The sequence below is a fragment of the Bufo bufo genome, chromosome 11 (assembly GCF_905171765.1).
Source record: "Bufo bufo chromosome 11, aBufBuf1.1, whole genome shotgun sequence".
Classification (NCBI taxonomy): Eukaryota; Metazoa; Chordata; class Amphibia; order Anura; family Bufonidae; genus Bufo; species Bufo bufo.
The window spans coordinates 86,165,632-86,181,938 of record NC_053399.1 but is presented as its reverse complement, the minus strand read 5'-3'; the positions used below and the strand labels follow the sequence as shown (position 1 = coordinate 86,181,938).

Below are 16,307 nucleotides of genomic sequence, written 5' to 3'. Positions count from 1 at the left end.
TTGCACCGCACTTTTGTGTAAAATTCAGTAAGATAACCGATAGTTCATACAGAGTTAGACAAAAATTGTCTATGCATGTACCACATTTATCATTCTGCCAGAGGCACTGGGATAAATCTGGTGTAGGTCTAGACAGCTTGTCTAACTGAATGCCATCTATAGGATTAGTAAATCTCGCCACAGTCCCAAAAAAGAAAAAGAAAAAATGAAAACATAATTTCTAATTATGGATCATCCATTTAACAGAAAAAAAGTAATATTTTTGTGATCAAGACTTACAAGATATATATGTTGTAAAGAATTATAATTTTCATAACTTTGCCTTTTTTCAGAGAAATGCTGCAGAAAAATAAAACCGTGGTTGAAGAGTTCATTTTATTGGCCTTTGCCGATTTGCAGCAGGTCCAGATTTTTCTTTTCCTGTTTTTTCTGCTGACCTATGTGACTTGTCTTCTGGGAAATTTTGCAATAATCATTGTTGTTAAAATAGAACATTCACTTCATAACCCGATGTATTTTTTCATCAGTGTGTTCTCCATTTTGGAAATCATGTTTGTCTCGGTCACTGTTCTGAAACTTTTGGACATTTTAATTGGACATAAAAACACAATATCTTTTAGTGGCTGTTTTACACAAATGTATGTTTTCGACTCCTTGGGGGTCACCGAATGCTATCTCCTTATGGTGATGGCATATGACCGACATCAGGCTATTAATAACCCCTTACGTTATCCAACAATCATGACTCATACAGCTTGTGTTAGACTGGCCATGCTTCCATGGGTCTTTGGATTTAGCATTATTTTAGTACCAAACATTATTACAGCACAGTTAGAATTCTGTGGTCCTAATGTTATTGACCACTTTTTTTGTGACATGGCTCCCTTACAAAACTTGGCCTGTTCTGATTCTTTCGTAAGCAGTATGTCCACAAGCTTAGCAGCTGTCACTGGTATTGTTCTACCTTTCCTCATAATCCTAGGGTTCTATGTCTGTATCATAAAGACTGTTACCAAGATCAAGAGTGAAGAGGGTAAAAGGAAAGCCTTCTCCACCTGCACATCTCATCTCATCGTAGCCAGCCTCTTCTTTGGTACAGCCATCATTGTGTATATCAAACCCAAAGGCAGCCATTATGATAAGTATCTTGCTTTTATGTATACAGCAATCACTCCAACAATCAATCCCTTCATTTACACCTTTAGGAACAGAGACGTGAAGAAGGTTTCCTGGAATTTATTAAACCGGTTCATAAGACTAATAGTAGAGAGTGAAATACTTTAATTCAACCAATTTTAGATAAAATGCACTAGATTAGTATTTCCACCAAGATTAGTTCACATTAGAGATGAGCGAACCTGTCGATGTTCAGTTCGGTTACGGTTCGCAGAATTTTTGAAAAAGATTGGTTCAGACCCGAATCGGTTTGTGCCGAATCAGATTGGGTAAGCACGTATATTTGTGCAGATGGTGTTTAAATGCACATGGTGCCCTGCCCATATGACACGCACAAGTGTTAATTCAGAAAGAAAAGTGTCTTATTGTGAATGAGCCTATAAATATTATCCCTTTTAATTGGGAGCAGCAGCAGTGCAGTGTAGTGTGGATGTGGAAAATGGTACATATATAGTGGCATGCAGCTGCAATAGTAGTGGCAACCGAATCAGAATAGCATGAAACATACAAGGCAGTATATCAGCTGTCCATGGGTAGTAGTATCAACAGTAGTGGTAGCAGAGGCAGATGTATAATGTTAATAGTGGCGCAGTAGGGGATTAGCAGCGAGGGGTGGCAGCAGAAGCCATATGGTACATGTTGGCAGGCAGGCAGCAGCATGATGGAGACAGCACTAGCCATATGAAACATGTTGGTAGGCAGTCAGTAGCAGTGGCATAAAGGAGGCAGCAGCAGAAGCAGCCGAATGGAACATGATGCTAGGCAGGCAGTAGCAGTGGCATGATGGAGGCAGCAGCAGCAGCCATACAGAACATGATGGTAGGCACCGTCAGCAATCCCAGATTTATTCTTCTGCCTCAGCCGGAGCAGTGTGAAAAACCTCCCAAATCCAGGCTTGTTTCAGTTGACAAAAGGGATGTTTTTAACACTGGCAGAGGACAAATTGATCTATTTAGGTGTCACCACACACACACCCTACAATGCTGAAAACCCTTTCCGAGACACTGGAGGCTGGGCAAAAAGGAAGAAAGAGAGCATACTGTGCCAGTTCGGGCCACTTTTCCAGTCTGCCTGCCCGCCCAGAAATATATGGGGTCAGGGAACAGGGTATGCGCCAGACAAAGGCCAAAGTTTAGGTACGGATGTAGTAGAGACACAAATGCTTTATGAGACGTGTTATCTAAACTAAATGCGTTAAGCAAACACCTTCAATTGCATTTCAATGGCTTTTGTTTCAAGATAACACGATGCGTTAAGAGTTTGTGTGTTAACCCTGCAACATCTGGTAGGTATAAGATGCATTAGCTGTTCTTCTTCATCCATCACCCCTTGCTGGATAAGCATCATTGTCTATTCTAAGACAAATATGAGGAAAATGAGGGACAATTGCAACATGAACTGCAGGAGCTGCCACTGCCCGACCTGGAAACACATGCTCCCTGCTGAGGCAGACTGATGCATGACAAAATTGTTCATGGCTTCCTGCTGCTCATACAGACACTCTTGCATACACGATGTTGAAATCCAGTGGGTTGGAATGTCGAAGATTAAGCATTTTGGCAGCAGACCGGCAGACAATATTTCACGTTATTACTCAGAGATGTAAACTGCTACTCTTTGTATTATAAGACACACATATATACTATTCCCCCCCCCCCCCCCCCCCCCAAAAAAAAAAAAAAAACTGTCTGGAGGTGCCCTGACACGGATTTCAGACTAGTAGTTCACCTTTTCACATTGTAAGACACACGTACAGTATTTGTTTCAGTTGTTTCTGTGATGTAGTGAAATATAATTACACGCACTTCCTACGTTTCAAAGGCTTTTATCGACAATTACATGACATGACATGTATGCAAAGAGTCAGTATTTGCAATGTTGGCCCTTCTTTTTCAGGACCTCTGCAATTCGACTGGGCATGCTCTCAATCAACTTCTGGGCCAATTCCTGACTGATAGCAACCCATTCTTTCATAATCACTTCTTGGAGTTTGTCAGAATTAGTGGGTTTTTGTTTGTCCACCCGCCTCTTGAGGATTGACCACAAGTTCTCAATGGGATTAAGATCTGGGGAGTTTCCAGGCCATGGACCCAAAATGTCAACGTTTTGGTCCCCGAGCCACTTAGTTATCACTTTTGCCTTATGGCACGGTGCTCCATCGTGCTGGAAAGTGCATTGTTCTTCACCAAACTGTTGTTGGATTGTTGGAAGAAGTTGCTGTTGGAGGGTGTTTTGGTACCATTCTTTATTCATGGCTGTCTTTTTGGTCAAAATTGTGAGTGAGCCCATTCCCTTGGATGAGAAGCAACCCCACACATGAATGGTCTCAGGATGCTTTACTGTTGGCATGACACAGGACTGATGGTAGCGCTCACCTTTTCTTCTCCGGACAAGCCTTTTTCCAAATGCCCCAAACAATCGGAAAGAGGCTTCATCGGAGAATATGACTTTGCCCCAGTCCTCAGCAGTCCATTCACCATACTTTCTGCAGAAGATCAATCTGTCCCTGATGTTTTTTTTGGAGATAAGTGGCTTCTTTGCTGCCCTTTTTGACACCAGGCCATCTTCCAAAAGTCTTCGCCTCACTGTGCGTGCAGATGTGCTCACACCTGCCTGCTGCCATTCCTGAGCAAGCTCTGCACTGGTGGCACTCCGATCCCGCCGCTGAATCCTCTTTAGGAGACGATCCTGGCGCTTGCTGGACTTTCTTGGAGGCCCTGAAGCCTTCTTAACAAGAATTGAACCTCTTTCCTTGAAGTTCTTGATGATCCTATAAATTGTTGATTGAGGTGCAATCTTAGTAGCCACAATATCCTTGCCTGTGAAGCCATTTTTATGCAACGCAATGATGGCTGCACGCGTTTCTTTGCAGGTCACCATGGTTAACAATGGAAGAACAATGATTTCAAGCATCACCCTCCTTTTAACATGTCAAGTCTGCCACTTTAACCCAATCAGCCTGACATAATGATCTCCAGCCTTGTGCTCGTCAACATTCTCACCTGAGTTAACAAGACGATTACTGAAATGATCTCAGCAGGTTCTTTAATGACAGCAATGAAATGCAGTGTAAAGTTTTTTTGGGGAATAAGTAAATTTTCATGGCAAAGAAGGACTATGCAATTCATCTGATCACTCTTCATAACATTCTGGAGTATATGCAAATTGCTATTATAAAAACTTAAACAGCAACTTTTCCAATTTCCAATATTTATGTAATTCTCAAAACTTTTGGCCACGACTGTACATTGTTATTTTCACCAACCCTCAACAAATAAACTGTCTGGAGAAGCACCAATACAGATTTTAGACTAGTATTTCACGTTATGACTCAGAAATGTAAACCCACTACCCTCTGTATTGTAAGACACACATATATTCTATTTTTACCTACCCCCTGCCAAAAAAAAATTAACCACACGGAGATGCCCTGACACAGATTTTGGACTAGTACTTCAGCTGTTTTCACTGAGATTTCAAATGCTATTTATCCTTTGAATGGTAAAGCACATGTTGTAGGTAGCTGCTTCTGAGGTTCTGCAGCAACTGCACTGTGTTATAAGGCAGTAAATGCAGCTAGAAGGCAGCCAGGTACACTCAGCCTCAGCTTCTCACTTCTCACTTCTCACTCCCTGGCTTAAAGCTTTCCCTGCCTTTCCCTATTCTACACAATTATTCTTTTTTCTAGCTTTTCACTTCACTATCCCTGACACTAGCATAAAAGCTTGATTGTGACTGTACACTGTCCCTAAGGACAGGGAAAATAACAGGGAAAATAATAGCATTCTGAATACAGAATGCATAGTAAACTAGCGCTGGAGGGGTTAAAAAAAAAAAAAGAAAAACTCACCTTAATCCACTTGCTGGCGCTGCCGGCATCTTGTCTGTCTCCTTCTGTGCTGAGCATTTATTCCAGGACCTTTGATGACGTCACTCCGGTCATCACATGATCCATCACCATGGTAAAAGATCATGTGACGTACCATGTGATGACCGGAGTGATGTCATCAAAGGTCCTGTAACTGTAATTAATGCTCACCACAGGTCCTATTCAACAAAGGAGACAGAAGCAGATGCCGGGCTACACGATCAAGTGGACTAAGGTGAGTTAAATTATTTTTATTTATTTTTTAACCCCTCCAGCGCTGTTTTACTATGCATTCTGTATTCAGAATGCTATTATTTTCCCTTATAACCATGTTATAAGGGAAAATAATAATGATCGGGTCTCCATCCCGATCGTCTCCTAGCAACCGTGCGTGAAAATCGCACCGCATCCGCACTTCACCTAGGGAGAGTAGAAGCAGTGCTGAACTTTCTCTATTTATAGACAATTTGTCTTACTGTGGACTGATGAACAGCAAGGCTTTTGGAGATACGTCTATAACCCTTTCCAGCTTTATGCAAGTCAAAAATTCTTAATCGTAGGTCTTCTGAGAGCTTTTTTGTGCGAGGCATAATTCACATCAGGCAATGCTTCTTGTGAAAAGCAAACCCAGAACTGGTGTGTGCTTATAGGGCAGGGCAGCTGTAACCAACACCTCCAGTCTCATCTCATTGATTGGACTCAAGTTGGCTGACACCTCACTCCAATTAGCTCTTGGAGATGTCATTAGTCTAGGGGTTCACATACTTTTTCCACCTGCACTGTGAATGTTTACATGGTGTGTTCAATAAAAGCGTGGTAACATTTAATTCTTTGTGTGTTATTAGTTTAAGCAGACTGTGATTGTCTATTGTTGTGACTTAGATGAAGATCAGATCACATTTTATGACCAATTTGTGCAAAAATCCATATCATTCCTAAGGGTTCACATACTTTTTCTTGAAACTGTAAATACACCTCAACTGTAAATAGAAACAGTTCAGAGACAAAGTAGAGGAAAAGCATAGATTAAAGTAGGGTTAAAACAATCCAAAACTTGAAGCATTTCATAATGTGCAATTCAATTTATTAAAACAAAATGGAAAGAATGTGGCAAAACTGCAAACCTGACCAACCACCAAAACTCACACACCAGACAAGGGAAGCATAAGTCAGAGATTTACTTTCAGGATCCTACATTAATTTATATTTTCTTAGGATAAAATCTATCCATAAATTTTAAATATTTTTACTTTAATATCTCTTTTTGTATTACGATCAGGCCTTAGAAGTATGATATAACATTTGGGGAAGAATATAAAGCACAGTAATGCTCCATTAGAAGCCAATATAGCAAAGATCTCTACAGCCACCATATATTTTCCTTTTGTGCTCAGATACGTGGGGATGAAGGACATCCAAACACTACAGAACACCAGCATACTGAATGTAATGTGTTGGGCCTCGTTGAAAGTGTCTGGAAGCTTCCGAGATATAAATGCAACAATAAAACAAAAAACTGCTAAAGCCCCAATATATGAGACTGCAACATAGAAGGCAATAATGGAGCCTTCGTTACATTGAACTATAATTGTCCCAGGAATAGTCTTAGTATCGAGTTCAACAAATGGTGGAGCAAAGATCAGCCAAGTTAGACATATGATTAATTCACCCAAAGAACACAGAATGACAAGTCCAGTAGAGATCCTCGATCCTACACATTTTCTTAATTTGCTTCCAGGTTTTGTAGTATTAAACACAACAAGAACGGTCAATGTTTTGCCTAGAACAGAAGAAATGGCGACAGCAAAGACAAAGACAAAAGTGGTTTGTCTCATGAGGCAAGTCAGTTCTTTAGGTTGTCCAATAAATATGAAGGATAGAAGAAAACAAATCATCAAAGACACCAGGAGAGCATAGCTCAGGTTTTGGTTGTTGGCTTTGACTAGAGGAGTATTCCTGTATTTAATAAAAACCCAAAGTACTGATGAGGCAGTTCCAAAGAAGACGGTGGCTATGACCACTAACGACATTCCTAAAACCTCCTCAAAGGATAGGTAATGCAGAGGTCGTTTAATACATTTATTTCTAGTAGGACTAGGCCATTGATCTTCAGGACAACTTTCACAGGTTTCCATAGCTGAAAAGCAAATACAATCATATTTACCGTATCCTTACTTCCTTAATTCCTTCTTTCCCTTCATTTGCTTTTTTCCTTCCCTCCTGCCCTTTCTTTTTCCGCTCTTTCTTCTTCCTCTCCTTTCTTTTCTTCCTCTTTATGTTCAAATCTCCTGTTACCACTACAGTATGTTAGAAATACAGTATAAGGGACTTTTTCCCACATGTTGCCCTTTTCATTAGGCTTTGTACAATATTTGCATTGTATGACAGTAATTGTAAAGCTTTCCATGGTGGTATGACAGCATTTGAGGATCAGTAATTTTGGCCAAGACTGCATATCAGTGTTGTTTAAAATGGTCTTCTAGCCTTTTGGAGCCTCTAAAACCCTGGTAGCTTAGTGGTTCCCTAGTCCTGAACAGTCACTGTTCATTAAAGCAAGCATGCTCACTTGCATTTTACCATAACTTTTATTCTCTTTGATAGGGAGTGACCACATATGTGTAAAGACTTTTACAACAGAGATGAGAATGGGTTGTTCCAAAGCTTTTATGGCATATTTACTTCTATAAATATCTATTTACATTTCTAATAAAAGTCTATGGTGGGATTACTCTTGTGGTGGACAGAGATTGAGCCCCAGATTTGTTAAAGTAGCTAGCTATGCCCCTAGAAACGAGGCTTCTGTACATACCTGCACCACTTGTTATCTCCCCATCATTACACTGTACACAGTCAAAGCAGCATGCCAGATTACCAGTTTTAAGAGACTTTCTATATCCCAGAGAACAAGGATAACTGCACAAAGATTGTGGAGTCTAGAGGAAAAAAGACAAGGAAAATGGTTCAATGCTTCATTTACAAACTCATGGATGGTTTGTGTGATGTTAACAAGTATACAACAACCTAGTCTTAGGAAGGTGGAGTTCTCATTGTAGTTCAATACCTTGGATAGTGATGAGTAAAGTTCCAAAAAATTTGATTTGGCTCCTTTGTGAAATTTTACAAAAACATTTGTTTTGTGACAAATTTATTTGTCACAAAGCAAATTTCTTTGTAAGTAGAGATGGCCTTGTGGTTCGCCCGGCAGTCGTTTGTCGGCGAACTTTGCTCGTTCGCAGTTCGCTGAACATATGACGATGTCCGCCGGTGCCATATTCTTTTACATTGTGAAGAACTTTGACCCATGACACATCCATCAGGTGGTACAGGACAGCCAATTGAGATGTTTCAGCACATGGACATACCCCCTACCTTATAAATAAACCTGATCTGGACGCCATTTTACATTCAGTCTTTTGACAGTGTGGGGAGTGGTTGCTGCGTGGAACAGGGACAGGCTGTTAGGGACACCAAACACTAGCTAATAGGGCCACAAAACTCCTTTTAAGGACTGGTATAGTTGTGCTATCGATAGGTGTGACTTACTGAGTGGTGTAATATACTTATAATATACTTTCTAACATAGAAAGTATATTATAGTGTATTTGTATTGTGCAGCAGTTGTGTGCGGTTCTGCTGCGATACCGCAGCTACACAGAGTGAAAAACGCTAATGGAACAAATAATTTCAACTGGTGTGATATACCAGTTGCCCCCCCCAAAAAAGTGATTGAGGCAGGGGTGTTATATACCAATTATATACTTTCTATATAGTGCATTTGGGTAGTGCAGCATTTGTTTGCGGTTTTGCTGCTGTAAAATTGATATCCAATGACCGCGTAATCTACCTCCAGCCACTTACTTACTTGTTCTTTTCTGTACAGAGAATGCCTAATAGTTGGGGCCTTGGAGGAATTCAACACCAGTGACGACCACATGTTATTGAATTGCAACTATTATCATTAGGGTTTTTTTCAAGAGGGGGGATGTTTTTAATCCAATTTTAAATTTTTTAGTACTTAAACATATGTATTTGTACTGGCCTGCAGTAAAATTGATATCTATTGACCGTGTAATATATCTCTGGCCACATAATCACTTGATCTTTTCTGTCCAGTGAAGGCCTAATGTTTGGGGCCTGTAGTCCAGTGGCCTACAATAAAATTTTTATCCATTGACCGCATAATGTACCTCGAGCTACATAATCAGATTTTTTTTTTTATGTCAGGTGAATGCATAATTTTTAAGGACCCTACTCCTGTGGCCTAAAATAACATTTTTCAAAGCTCCAACAGGGCACATTTCAGAGAATTTCCCTTTAAGACGCATAAAAATGTCCCCTGATTAAGATACATATTTTTTGTTGGAATTTTTTTCATTGATCCCCCTCTAGTATGTCACTGTCCATGTTGTGGGACTATTTGGTGGCTGCAAATATGAGCTGAAGGTTTTTCAGGTTCGCCTGCCATTAAAGCGAATGGGGCCCTCCGCAAACTTGCGGTTTGCTAACATTTGATCGCGTTCGCAAACTGTCCCGGCCGATGTTCGTCCATCACTATTTGTAAGTAGCGGGTGCAATGTTGGGGAACGGCGATTGTGTCGCCCTCCGTCATTGAACCTCTCAGATGCCGTGTTCACCGCTGATCACGGCATCTGAGATTAATATTAAAGTATTTCAGGGGTTGATCATTTAAAAAAAAACTATACTTACCTTATCAATTTGAGCCCAGAGGCCACCACATCCATCTTGCTTGAAGATCCAGCTCAAAATCTTGCGTGGTGTGTGATGACGTCATCTTACTGGCTGGTGTTGTGATATCACACATTACTGTGCACAAGATTTTGTGCTGGATCTTCAAACAAGATGGCCACAGCGGCCCCTTCACGATCAAATGGATGAGGTAAGTATGTTTTTTTAAATTATTTTTACCGCCATTTCAGGAAAAATCTATTTGTTACCACGAAGCATGAGGAAATTTGGCTTTGTGGCAGATCAAATTTTTCCTGAAATTTGGATAGAAGTTCAATTTGGACACCTTGATTTGTTTAGCACTAACCTTGGACATTTCCAATTTGATAATGTTATTGCTTTATAAATTTTGCTTCTGATATAGTCTTAAAGATGTCATCCCACAAAACCCTTTTTACAGTTATGAACTTATAGTATGGGATAGATGGGATTTTGGGGATGAAAACTACACCATTACCAAGAACAATGGGCTTATGTCTCATTGTCGTGCTGTATATGCAGCCATTGTACATGGAAATTAATCGGAGCCATGGAAATAGCTGAACATGAGCCTTCTGCTTGTTCCTAGCCACTTTTAGAGGATAACGTTTCTAAGCTAGACATAGATTTGAGATACATATTAGTTGAAGTAACAACTTCAACGTTTTCTCCCAAATACCACACACAAACATCAAGAGACAAAACACAAAAACAGGGTCATACATATATGGCTCAGAACTAGACAGGCTATGCAGAACCAAACAAGAGACGGAGAATGGTCAGAAGACAAACCGAGATCAGAACCAGAAGGACCACACAGTACCAAATGAGAGACAGAGAGTGGTCAGAAGACAAGCCAAGATCAGAATCAGACAGACCACAAAGTACTAAACAAGAGACAGAGATTTGTCAGAAGTATGAGCAATCTAAAAAGCACAGGAACCAGAAACACAGCTAGTGATTCAGAGACTATCACTGGCTCTGGTGTATGACCAGGAAGGAATTTAAATTGATCGCAGAGTCCCAGGATCATAACCTAATAGGTCATGACTCGGCGCTCCATTAGTTAGAACACAGCACATAGGAATAGAGCAGCTGAGCAATCAGTCTGCTGCTTATCTCCTTCAGCACACTCCCGCTGCAGGGTGAAACAGAGCATTGCATCCTGTTGCTAAGGATGCTGTCGCATCACCAGGGAATGTGGCTTAGCAGAGTGTCTCTCCCAAAAGGGAGATCTCACCACTGGAGCCCAGACAGGTAAGTTTGTGACAGATTTTTTCGCGCACATGACAATTTGTTAAAAATTTTGCTACTTTTGGCTTCCAATGCCAAGAGTGAGAATTTGGTTTGTTTTAGCAAATAGAATACTTTTAAAGGTGCACTTATGATGTGTGACACTGGTAAATGTCCTGAACTGACCCATTGCTGATCATGGCATCTGAGATGACCATTGAGGGTTGTCAGGGGTAAATCTGTTAAAAAATAAATAAATAAAAATACTCACCTCATCCATTTGATTGCGAAGAGACCGCAGTGGCCATCTTGATTGAAGATCCAGCATAAAATCTTGCGTGGTGCACGTCATCAAGCTGGCCGGCATGGTGACGTCAAACGCCACCGGGCACACAATTTTGTGCAAGATCTTCAATCAAGATGGCCGCAGTGGACTCTTCAGCACAAATGGATGAGGTAAGTATGTTCAGGGAAAATTGATTTGCTACTATGAAGCATGAGGAAATTCGGCTTTGCGGCGAATGGAATTTTTCCTGAAATTCGGATAGAAGTCTACTACGTTAACTTTGATTTGCTCAACACTAATAGGGAACATCAATCAAGCCGAAGAAGGTGGGAAAGCTTGACTTCGAGGAGGAAAGCTTCAGTCTCCTTGACATGTAACCAATACATTTCATTGGTTGGGAGCATGGATTGTAGATGATTTTCTGCATATTGACAAGTTAGAAGGAATGCACAAGAAGCCCTTCTGGAGCAACATGACCAGATTTTTATGGTACTATATGCAGACTGTGTGCCGAAATCGAGCTGGCAATTTCCCTTTAAATAAGAGCATAAAATACACATTGAATGCTTACTACCTCATTGAAGAATTTATTCCAGACTATGGCACTCTTGTTTATTTCAACTTGGTTAGAAGAAGATGACCAGATACCAACAATGGGTTTTGATATATTGCTATTTGAGTGTTCAACAAAGTTCAAAATCTCAAAATTCCCATCAACAAATCCTTCCTCGTTGATAAAAATGTCTGCACCCGATGAAGCCTTTAGCCTTACATGTTTTAAGTAATAGTTAAGCTGAAGGAAATAAAAAAAACTAATATTAGTAGAGGTAAAACACAAAGGGATCAGTGCCATACAATGTGCTAGATTTACTCACGTGTCGACCTAAAAAATCTGTCTGTAAAAATTATTCGCCAAATTATGACAAAGTAATCCACTTTTTTAGACAGATTTTTGATGGGCCCATTAGTAAATTTGGGCCAGTATATTTTTTTCTTTTTGTGGATCAATGGGGAGGAGAATTTTCGAGACTTACACTCCTTTTCTTTATCTGTTATCCAAGTTGCATAGTTACATAGTTATTAGAGTTGGAAAAAGACAAAAGTCCATCAAGTCCAACCTGTAATCCTGCTATATTGATCCACAAATCAAATCCCTGGATGTCAATGTCCATCTTCCTTTTTAAAAGGGGTTGGGTCAAAGGGAAAGGATGTGCAGGCCAAGAAAAAAAATAGGTGCAATAGTATAATAAAAATAAAAAAAACAACTGAAACAAAAAAGCTTGAGAAATAAAATAAAAAATTCTACCCCAATTCCCCTGCACTGGGACCCTCTTATATGTCATGGAAACATTGCATCCACAGAATGTTACATACATACTTTACCTTTCCTCTTGGCCCAAGATTTTCTAAAATGAGTGGCACAAAGTGACAAGGTTGGAAAAAAAGAAAATATCATTATGTTATTTGCAATGCCCTACTGAGAAATGCAAACATTTTTGGGTCACTCATCGCAGGATGTCTTGATGGACATACAGTATGTCTTTTTTTCAACTGTACTGTTTATGTAACTATTAGTGATGAGTGAATTTTCTGAAATGCAATTTGGATTTAATTTGGCCAAATCAATTAGGGATTCGATTTGTTTCAGAATTTTTGCTCCGCATTCAATCCGCATTTTTGGCGGATTGGATATAGAGCCGCGTAAAATACAGACAACACAAAGTGCTGTTCTCATCCGTATGTCCATTCCGCAGCCCCGTAAAAAGATAAAACATGTATAATGTAGAACACTATCATTTAGAACATGTAGAATATACAGAATAGTCATTGTTACAATGGGTCATAAAAAACAAACAAAAAACAATGCAACACGGATGTCACACGGCCCACATCTATATTGTTTCAAGATTATGTGAATGCACAATAAATTTGACCCAAATTGAAAATTGCTCAAAATTGCTCTGAAAAGTTGTGGATGACATTCTGGGTTCTCCTTGGACATAACTAATTTCAAGCTCTTTAACTTCAAGACAGCATTAGTAATCTTAAAGCAACAGTGATACTGTATATATAACTTTGTGTAAGTGTATGGCTGCAGTACACCTTCGATTTTTTATGTTTAAAAAATTGGTCTGAAAAAGTCTTGTTTTTCGGCTGCAGAGGCCTGCCATTATGTATACCCCCACACCAACTAGGATTATGTGATCCTCCTTCATCTTTCCTGTCTTCTGATCTGAAAAGTGGCTAATGCCAATTTGAGAAATTTACCTGAATCAAATCGCCAAATATTCAGATTTAGATTTGCCACAAATTATTTTTAAATTCATGTTGAATTCTATTAACTTAGAATTCTATTTTAGTAACCATATATTTAGTATGTTCATACACAGAAGACTGTGAGGAAAAGGAACCTGTCAACACTTCTATTCAGTCAAGATCAATGTTAGGCCCCCTCCACACGAACGTGTGCTTCCCGTTGCTGTATTGCGGACCGCATTTGCGGATCCGCAATACACAGGTGCCGTTCCGTGGCCATTCCGCATCACGGATGCGGACCCATTCACTTGAATGGGTCCGCAAATCCGGAGATGCGGAATAAGGTTTCGTCCCGTACTTCCGTTCCGCAAAAAGATAGAACATGTCCTATCTTTTTGCGGAACGGCCGGATCGCGGACCCATTCAAGTGAATGGACTGAGTTTGTGCATTTTGCGGGCCGCAGCACGACCACGGGGCGCACACGTTCGTGTGCAGGGGGCTTTAAGTGAATCAAAGTCAAAAAATCGACTTCAATACGAATTTCTGATTTTTTTTTATTTGCTGCAAAGCCAAATTTACTCTTGGCTCATGGTAAAGGAATCAAATTTCCCTGAAATGGCGGTAAAAACAAAAAATACATATTCACCCCATGCATTGCGCGCAAAGAGGCCATTGTGCCATTTTGATTGAAGATACTGCATGAAATCTCTGACGCGGTTATGTACGACGTCACTAGGCTGGCATTGGCTTCAATCAAGATGGTCGCAATGACCTTTACGTGATCAAATGGATAAGGTATTTATTTTTTTACCCTGATGGATCGTCGCAGTGTTACAGAGGCAGATCATCGGTTACGAGCATTCTTACGAACACTTGTTAGCGATTATCTGCACGATTATCTGTGCATCTAAGGGCTGTTTCACACGAGCAGATACCGTGCGTGACATCCGCTCCGTGAATGACAGCCAAGACCCGATGCGAACAGCAGAGACACGGAGCAGTAACATGATTGATAATGCTCCGTGCCTCTCTGTGATCTCTTTACTACGAAATCACAGTGAGATAAAGTTGTCACTGTGATTTCGTAGTAAAGAGATCACAGAGAGGCACGGAGCATTATCAATCATGTTAATGCTCTGTGCCTCTGCAGTCTGCATCGGGTCTTGGCTGTCATTCACGGAGCGGATGTCACGCACGGCATCCGCTCGTGTGAAACAGCCCTAATATAATATATATTGGGGAGTGAATAGCCACAGACAGCTAGGAAGGAGTTTTGGGGAACGAATAGCCACAGATGGCTAGGAAGGTGTATTGGGGAGTGAATAGCCACATACGGCTAGAAAGATATATTGGAAATGGAACAGCTACAGCTGGATAGGAAGGTGTATTTGAAATGGAACAGATGCAGCTGGATAGGAAGGTTTTTTGGGGAGTGAACAGCTACAGCCAGCTAGGAATGTGTATTGAATGGGGAGCTGAAACCAACAGCTCCATTAAAGTATTCATGCCAGCAAACACTATCCTCCCGTTTTATCCTATTACTGTGTGCACCTATGTGACTTAAAATAAATCTATTTCAGCATATTAGAGTAAGTGTTGGTCTTCTCTTAGGCCTATTGCACACGGCCGTTTTTTTTTTCCCGTTTACTGGCCGTTTTTTGCGTTCCGTATACGGTCCGTATACGGAACCATTCATTTCAATGGTTCCGCAAAAAAAACGGAATGTACTCCGTATGCATTCCGTTTCCATATTTCCGTTTTTACGTTCCGTTTTAAAATAGAACATGTCCTATTATTGCCCGCAAATCACGTTCCGTTGCTCCATTCAAGTCAATGGGTCCGCAAAAAAAACGGAACACATACGGAAATGCATCCGTATGTCTTCCGTTTCCGTTCTGTTTTTTGCTGAACCATCTATTGAAAATGTTATGCCCAGCCCAATTTTATCTATGTAATTACTGTATACTGTATATGCCATATGGAAAAACGGAAAAACGGAACAGAAACAGAAACACAACGGAAACAAAAAACGTAACAACAGATTGGTGAAAAACGGACCGCAAAACACTGAAAAAGCCATACGGTCGTGTGCAATAGGCCTTACACTGTGAAGTTCAGCTTCTAAAATAAATTAAAATGAGCTAATAACATTAAATTACAAGCAATAATACTTTTCCTCTTATTTCCAATTTTTGGGAACATAAAGCTTAAAGAGGTTTTCCCATCTCTTTCCATATCAACAGTACCTGATATACAGTAAATGCCTCCTAGATGCAGGTCCATAGCGCACACATGGGGCCCCCATCCCATGGACACTAGGAATTAAGGCTCATGCATACGACCTTTGGATGTTTTGTGGTCTGCAAAACACGGATCCTGGTACATTCCGCACTTTGGGGAACGGAACGGCCGGTCTCTAATGCGAACAATAATAGGACTTGTTCTATTTTTGGCGGAAGGGTCATGTGGATGCCCATAAGTCATTTTTTTTTTACCCTAAAACATAGAAAATTACAGTAATAATTTCTATTTTCATTGTGTTTAGAATAATTGTACTAACCCTGTGTTTCAATAAAGGAACTAAGTTTTCTGCTTTTGGTTTTTTACGATTTTTCAGTAATTTCATGTGATTTAACGCCTCTGAGATTAAATAAACTGCGTTATAAATTGTGTATGGATAGCGATAGACATTTTCCTTATCTTGTGACACAAGATTTCTCCACATTGTATTGCCTGCACGTATTTTCTGAATATTTAGGTTG

At 40.2% G+C, this 16,307-nt stretch overlaps 2 protein-coding genes across 2 annotated transcripts; one reads left to right on the top strand and one right to left on the bottom strand.

Annotated features, from left to right (window-relative positions):
* Positions 1-336: 336 nt before the first annotated feature.
* On the top strand, positions 337-1,284 carry LOC120981514 (olfactory receptor 6N1-like). Its single transcript, XM_040411051.1, has one exon. The coding sequence runs from the start codon at positions 337-339 to the stop codon at positions 1,282-1,284; it is 948 nt and encodes a 315-aa protein (XP_040266985.1).
* Positions 1,285-6,267: 4,983 nt separating this feature from the next.
* LOC120981513 (vomeronasal type-2 receptor 26-like) lies at positions 6,268-16,034 on the bottom strand. Its single transcript, XM_040411050.1, has 3 exons — positions 15,888-16,034; positions 7,854-7,977; positions 6,268-7,181 (listed from the first exon to the last, which is right to left on the bottom strand). Exons 1-3 carry the CDS (start codon positions 16,020-16,022, stop codon positions 6,268-6,270), a joined length of 1,173 nt encoding a protein of 390 aa, XP_040266984.1. The 5' UTR covers positions 16,023-16,034.
* Between the last annotated feature and the right edge of the window lie 273 nt (positions 16,035-16,307).

Bases quoted from the DNA above. Each gene is read 5' to 3' on its own strand.
- LOC120981513 (XM_040411050.1), bottom strand. From the start codon at position 16,022: ATGGGCATCCACATGACCCTTCCGCCAAAAATAGAACAAGTCCTATTA. The intron at 7,978-15,887 runs GTCGTATGCATG...TTTTTCCTCTAG, and splicing joins AGACCACAAAACATCCAAAG to ACTCCACAATCTTTGTGCAG. The intron at 7,182-7,853 runs GTATGTACAGAA...TTTGCTTTTCAG, and splicing joins GGAGATAACAAGTGGTGCAG to CTATGGAAACCTGTGAAAGT.
- LOC120981514 (XM_040411051.1), top strand. From the start codon at position 337: ATGCTGCAGAAAAATAAAACCGTGGTTGAAGAGTTCATTTTATTGGCC.